The 7,673-nt window shown below is 32.8% G+C and overlaps 1 protein-coding gene across 3 annotated transcripts; it reads right to left on the bottom strand.

Annotated features, from left to right (window-relative positions):
- Nucleotides 1-504: 504 nt before the first annotated feature.
- Nucleotides 505-5,264, bottom strand: LOC145327220 (uncharacterized). Of its 3 annotated transcripts, none has more exons than XM_080170798.1 (3): nucleotides 3,401-5,264; nucleotides 3,060-3,137; nucleotides 505-878 (listed from the first exon to the last, which is right to left on the bottom strand). In XM_080170798.1, exons 1-3 carry the CDS (start codon nucleotides 3,725-3,727, stop codon nucleotides 642-644), a joined length of 642 nt encoding a protein of 213 aa, XP_080026924.1. In that variant the 5' UTR covers nucleotides 3,728-5,264; the 3' UTR covers nucleotides 505-641. The 3 variants fall into 3 exon arrangements, with proteins under 3 accessions (XP_080026924.1, XP_080026923.1, XP_080026922.1); XM_080170796.1 differs by lacking the exon at nucleotides 505-878 and adding an exon at nucleotides 1,958-2,310; XM_080170797.1 differs by lacking the exons at nucleotides 3,060-3,137; nucleotides 3,401-5,264 and adding an exon at nucleotides 1,167-1,678.
- Between the last annotated feature and the right edge of the window lie 2,409 nt (nucleotides 5,265-7,673).

Raw genomic sequence — 7,673 nt, 5'->3', positions numbered from 1 at the left:
CGATCTCTTTCATTTGAAATCATAAATTCTGTGTGTTCCAGCAGGAGATATCAACCATGCAGGGAGGGAGGGGACATTGGGCTGTTTATTAAACTAGTACCCAAAGTCTTATAATAAAATTTTCTTATTCGTTGGCTCAACTACTTTGGGGATTTTATTGTATTTTGAATGATTGTTTCATTTAGTTAAGTGTCCAAACGTTCAACTAAAGGTACATATGATATAAAAGTACATATGATATAAAGGTACGTTTGACATATAGGTACACTTCACATAAAGGTAAATTTGCCATAAAGCTACATTTGACATAAAGGTACATTTCATATAAAGGTACACTTCCCTTTCTGTTCACTTTCCATAAAGGTATACTTGACATAAAGTAACTTTTGGCATAAAGGTATATTTGACATAAAAAAATATTTCACATAAAGTTACACTTACCATAATATTTCATACCTTTAGCATGGAAAAGAATAAAGACCAACATTTGACATAAAAAAAAACTTTGTATTCATTTTCTAAATTTAAAAATTTATTTTAAAAACAAAAGCAAAAAGAAAACCTAACAATTGTATATTGAAATTGTAACAAAAATTTTGATATCAAATAAGCACCAGTTATACATTGTGCCAATAAACATTTCAAGCATGTGAGGCTAGGCAGTGTGCCACCAAAGTCAAGTACTCGGTTTCTGGTAGATACTTGAATCGGGAAACTAAAGTCTGCAGTGTTTTAACCTTGGCCTCGGCCAGCAGCTTCCTGCCTGTGTTGGTTGTCAGGTCACGGCCCTGGGCATTTGAAAACATCAAGCGTTTTGTTTCGGCCTCCAACTTGACAAAAACTTTCAACACTTTCCATAGGTTTGGTCGTATTCCAACCTAAAATAGAAACATGTATAATTAACAAGCAATGTTTGAACTAAGGAAAATATAATAAAAACCTTGTATTCTCTAACTGTTTAAATGCATTAATGAATTAATATATTTCAGTATTTTTTTTTATTGTTTCACTTAAAATAAAACCTTCAGAGTTCTTTATTTTGGGCTATAACATAAGTCTGTTGATGGTTTAAGTTTTTTTTTAAACTTTAGTCTTGAGATGGTTGTATACTAATTTACTCCCCCCTCCCCCCTCCCCTTCAATTAAAGAAAAAGTTATTTGCTTACCTGACTATTGTACACCCTGTTGAAGGATTCCAGCTGGTTGTTGGTAGAAACACAGCCTGGTTGGTTGATAGATTTGAACTGGTTCCACGTATTTAGGGGGAACACACTTGGCCTACGCAGTCTTGGAGCTCCGTCTCCAACATTAAATTTTGGTTTGCCAACCCAGAAGTTCAGGTAGTTTAGGAAATCTAACAGGTTGGTGGAAAGTTCTATCCATGCTGGGTCGCCAGTTTCTTTATTTATCATCATTAGAATGTAGTCAAGGATGTTCTTATTGAACAGGTTGACCACCTTCTCTTCTGGAACATAGCTCAGTGCAAGGAATTTGTGCACAAGCTCATTAAACTCCAAGCTTCTATCGTAGAACGTTTTTAGTCCACAATGGCCAATGTGCTTGTTGACGGCGGAGGCCAGGTGGTATTTGCATCCCATCATGTTTGCGCTGGGAAAGACTATCTCGATAGCATTGAATACGGCTATTTCGTAATCGCACATTGTTGTCAAAGTAGGCATCTCCTAAAAATTACATCAATCTATTAGAAGCTTTAAGTATAATGTTTAATTGGTGTTTATAATAATGTACACCTAGATATGAAATTTATATGCATATGTATTTATGTGTATAATGTAATGTGTTTTCTTCGAAGTGGCGTAGCTCCTCTAAATTTATATCTTGTTATGTGCGTCCGTCCTAAAGTGGTATTAACAAACACTGTTCATTTATTGATGATTTTAGATGCCTAACAAATATTTTATCATTAAAATATCGGCTTAAATTGTACTTAATCTAGTTTTATTTTTTTTTTTCAAATAAAAAGTATCTAAATATCTTTGCTACTATGGACAGAATTGCCCTTGCTTTCAAATTGATTATCTTTATGTAAAAGAAGGAAATGGACACCTGTTTAAAGGGTTCTGGCGCAGACATAAAAGTTCCATCCATCAACCAAATCTTGTTTTTCTTTAACACCTCAGCACCAAAGTCACTTATAAAGATCATTAGGCCGTCCTCCTTGTCCTTATTGCTCCAGTCGTGAAAACGCAAAAATTCCATGTTGTTGCTTGTCAGCGTGTATTCAACAGGCACAGGGTTGTCAAAAACATCTGCAAAAGTTTTGGGAAGTGCTGGAACTTTGTGGATGGCCTAAAGTAGTATGATTTAATAATAAAACATTTATTATACTCTTATGACTTTCTTTTAATTCTGAAAATTTGAGTAACCCTCCTTCACCCCCCCCCCCCCCCCCCCCCCCCCCCGACAAAACTTCATCTCTGGCCGCAGCGCTCGGCTCCCTAGCCTGCCTAGCCGCGGGCGCTCGGCTCCCTAGCCTATAACCTAACCTAACCTAATTATAGTTCTCGCCAATAAAACTTTTTGCATTATATTCTCATGAATTTTTTTTCAAATTTGAAAATTTTTGTACCTTTCCCCACCCACCCCCTCCCCCCCGTGAAGTTTTTTATTTAATTAGGTTAGGTTAGGTTATAGGCTAGGGGGCCGAGCGCCCGCGGCTAGGCAGGCTAGGGGGCCTAGCGCTGCAACCAGGGGGCAGCAGGGTTAAAAAAAATTTTAAAAATTGCAAAAAAAATTAGAGGAGGATAACAGTTTTTTTTAGTCTAAATTGCATGCCACAGAAGCTGTGAGCATTTAACTAATTTGAAGCTAGTAAAAGTGGCTGACTCAGATTAAGACGCCAAGAAAATAAAACAATGAGAGGCCACTATAAATTTTACCATTGGTCAATTTTTTTGACGTCATAATCTGAGTCAGCCACTTTTACCAGCTTCACTAATTTCAAAGAAATATTTATTTTGCTTTATATGAACTAGTGCCTGCGACCCTAGCATCAAGCAGCTCTGTATTCGAAGTTTATACAACTACTTTTCTATTACCTGTTTTGTTCTCCGATGAGCTTGTTTTATAGCACCCTGGCTGCGTGCACTACAGATCAGTGATGCCCCAGGGCGGGCCTGAATATATGTACATATATATGTGTTTGTGTGTATAGCCCTAGTATGGTTCACTTAATTTAAAATATTACAAAACATTTCTACAATAAATGCAGCTATGATCAGACTTTTAAACGTTTTTATACCATCACACTTTCACTGAATGGTCTGTTTTTGTATACTATAAAAACTATTGTTATAATAATTCATACTATTTTATTTATTGCAAAAAGTATAAACGTTTGGTTATTTTTCATAATGTTATATTAACAACGGATTCTTACCTCTAAGTTGGAGCTGATTTCTGTTAAAACATTCTTCAGTGTTACACCAGGCATTGCAGCCATGCGCTTTATAACGTCATTCTCCATAGTTGTTGCAGCTCGCTTGAGAACTTGGTTGTTAAAATGGGTGTGGGTCTCCGGTATTTCGCCAACAAGTTTGAAATCTACAGTTGTCTTCAGCCGTGCGTTGCAGCCTTTCACTGCACAAAGCCAGGATTTGTGAGTGTAACCTTCTTTGTAATTGTTGAGGTGATAACAGTGGTTATTCTTGTCCATAATACAGGTTTTACCCTTGGACGTGGTCGATAATGAAATTGACTCCGCCATTGTCGAAACAAGAATAACATATATCCCATATTTTAAAAGATTTTTGCAAAAAGTTTAACAGATTTTCATTCTTAAATTTGGAAGATTTTTTTTTCATGGAAAATATTTTGAAGAAAAAAACATGATTTTTTGCGAAGTGTAGTTTTATATATAATGTACCTTTATGTCATACTTTTATACTGATGCCCAAAATTTTATACTGGTACCCAAAGTTTAGACTAGTACCCAAAATTTTACACTGATACCCAAAGTTTTATATGGGCACCCAAAGTTCTTATACTGGTACCCAAAGTTTTATACTATTATCCAAAGTTTTATACTGGTACCCAAAGTTTAATACTAGTACCCAAAGTTTTAAACTCGTACATAAAGTTTTATACTGGTACTCAAAGTTTTATACAGGTACCCAAAGTTATATACTGGTTTCCAAAGTTTTATACCTTTATGTCATATTTTTATACTGGTACCCAAATTTTTATACTGGTACCCAAAGTTTATACTAGTACCCAAAATTTTACACTGATATCCAAAGTTTTATATGGGCACCCAAAGTTCTTATACTGGTACCCAAAGTTTTATACTATTACCCAAAGTTTTATACTGGTACCCAAAGTTTAATACTGGTACCCAAAGTTTTAAACTCTTACATAAAGTTTTATACTGGTACTCAAAGTTTTATACAGGTACCCAAAGTTATATACTGGTTTCCAAAGTTTTACACTAGTACCCAAAGTTTTATATTTTTATGTGAAATGTATCTTTATGTTAAACGTTCTTATGTGAAATGTACTTTTATGTGATGTATACCTTTATGTGAAATGTACCTCTATGCCAAGTGTATCTTTATGTCAAATATATCTTTATATTAAATGTTTTTATGTGAAATGTATCTTTATGTGAAGTGTACCTTTATGTGAAAATGTAACTTTATGAAGCTGGTAACCAAAGTTTTATACTGGTGCCGAAATTTTTATATTTTTATGTGAAATGTATCTTTATGTGAAACGTTTTTATGTGAAATATACCATTATGTGATATATACCTTTATATGATATATACCTTTATGTGAAATGTACTTCTATGCCAAGTGTATCTTTATGCCAAATATATCTTCATGTTAAATGTTTTATGTGAAATGTATCTTTATGTGAAGTGTTCCTTTATGTGAAATGTAACTCTATGCCAAGTGTACCTTTATGTGAAGTATACCTTTATGTGAAATGTACCTTTATGTCAAGTGTACCTTTATGTCAAACGTACCTTTATGTGAAATGTACCTTTATGTCAAACGTACCTTTATGTCAAATGTACCTTTATGTCAAATGTACCTTTATGTCAAATGTACCTTTATGCCAAATGTACCTTTATGCCAAATGTACCTTTATGTCAAATGTACCTTTATGTGAAATGAGTTTATGTGAAACGTTTTTATGTGAAGTGTACCTTTATGTCAAATGAGTTTATGTGAAATGATACTTTATGTCAAATGTTTTATGTGAAATGAATTTATGTGAAGTGATATTATGTCAAATATTACTGATCCAAAATTAATTAACTTAAATTGCATTTCTGCTTTTCGATAAAGAATTATAGAAAAAACGAATTTTATAAAAAATCCTCAAAATTTGATGCAGATTTCAAATCTCCCCCTGACTTTAAAATTCCGGAAAACTTATATATCTTAGTAAACATATCGAAATAAAAAATTCATGTAAATCTTACCCAGAGAGTTTACCTTTAAATCCCCCAATTGGCCACTCCGCCCTAGAATTTACAATTTTGGCCGCAAGTCTAAATTGGAAATATTTTAAGATATGTACTGCTTAAGTCAATAGTCTACTAGTTTTAAGGCAAAGCTTCGTAATAGTTTTATGTGTATTTGATTGTATTCTAATTTAAAGCTTTGTGTCCTTTCAATTCTTGTTTATTGAATGAAAGAAAAAAAAAAGATAAATAAATGTAAGTGTCTGGTGTTAACGCGTAACATTTCTATTATTCTGATTAAAAATGTAAGTAAACAATCTTGCTTTTAATTAAATCATAAATATTTGTTCTTTTAATATTAAAAGCGTTGCTACTCTTTGGTGGTTAAAATAAGTTTGTTAGTTTGCCTGATTTCTTAAGCGTTGCCTTTTTATTTGTTTTTAATGTGCTGTCCTTTTTTAATCACTAGCGGCTTCGCCCCTAGCCTCTAGGGGCTTTGCCCCAAGAGGTGATAAAAAAAATTAAGGCAAAATTCGTTAAAGGACCAAGGAAATCTTAAGCAAAAAAAAAAAAAAAATAAAATAAATATGGGGTGGGGGATTTTTTTGTTTTTGAAAATAGCTTAAAACCATCACAGGACCAATAGGTATATACCCTGAAGAGTATAATCCGATCGGTTCAGTGGTTACCGAGATCTTAAGGGACAGACAGACAGACAGACAGACGGACAGACGGACAGACAGACATCGTTCTACTTTGTATTATAGATATAAGATAACGTTTTGGGGGTTGTATAAATAGGTAATCTTATTAGCCAATGTTATTCAGGGAAGCTTTCTAGATAGATTTGGATGGTTTTAGGCTATTTATTATCATTATCCTCCTACATGCTAGGGGCGAAGCAGATAGTTTAGGATATTATAAATATTATTTTGAGATCATGATTTGATACTATACCAGCACACATCTTTAAATGCAATTTTAAAGGCAGAAATATTTCTTACAGATATTGAACTGTATTTGTAATACTAAAATATAAATAGCAGATTGCATTTATAACAGTTTTAAATGTTCAGTATTTAAAATACTATTTAAATACGAATCATATAAAGGATTTAAAACATTGGATTGGCAAACAATTTCCTATAATAATCTAGAAATTTTTTGCTGTCTGAAGCTAAAGATCTTAAAAACTGCTGGTCCAAATAGATTATACATTTCATAAACCCTAATAATTGTATGCGTATACCTCCCCCCCCCCACTAAAATAAAAATATAAATATATACACATGTATATTAAATACAAGGGGCGAGTATTTACTCCCCATAGAACTAGAGAAAAAAAAATACATAATTTATATTTATAAGTTAATTTCCTATTTATTGATATTTTACATAAAAGACTATATCATATTTATACAATCTAGTTAAGAATCTTTTAAAAGTAAAATATATTGAAAAATTCGTGTCACAAAAATGCCACCCAAATTTTTATCCTTTTAATTGACATGGTCCGATCACAGCTTTTCAACGCACACAAATTTTTCAGTTTTCTTTCAAAAAGGTAAAAAAGTTTTTTTTAGCAGCAGTTTTTTGAGTAGGTAGTAATAAATAAACTCGTATAAACCGATAATAATATTTTTTTTGGAGGGGGGCGGAATCCGAGGCTAACAAAACTGGTTTTAATGTATAAATGTTTATTTAAAGCTGTCTATAATACGATACGATAAATAACTATTACTGTTTGTAAATATTTAAAACTACTGTTTATCTTTTGCTATAGTCATAGATTTTCAGATTTAAAGTTTCACGTTAGAAATCTAAAAATGTAAAAAGAATCTGTTTTCTTGATGCCTAAAATTGTAATGCAAAGAAAATGTCACTCAAAATATAGTATATGCAGGGAGGGAGGGGGTGTTTCATATATGTTCAAGTATGGCTTTGGATCCGATTAATATCCTGTGGAAAAGAACCAGTACTCAGTCACATTGAAAAATCATGTATTGTGTTATATCCACTTTTCCACGAATATAAAAAATTATCTTAATAAAAAAAAATCTTAAGCCTGTACCTTTGGCATCTCGAGGCTAAAAAAATGATGTTACTCTTATAATTGTACATTTTTTATCCATTAATAACTACTCCCAGTCCCATATGTTTAGCACCTTCACAAATCTTAATTTGGGGATGATTATATTATCACCCATAGAGAAAGCCCAATCTGTCCCGATTTTGTATAACT

The sequence above is a fragment of the Acartia tonsa genome, chromosome 8 (genome assembly GCF_053477335.1).
Source record: "Acartia tonsa isolate MP-2025a chromosome 8, ASM5347733v1, whole genome shotgun sequence".
NCBI classification, from domain to species: domain Eukaryota; kingdom Metazoa; phylum Arthropoda; class Copepoda; order Calanoida; family Acartiidae; genus Acartia; species Acartia tonsa.
Note: the sequence above shows the minus strand (reverse complement) of the source record. Positions and strands in the feature narration are given on the sequence as shown.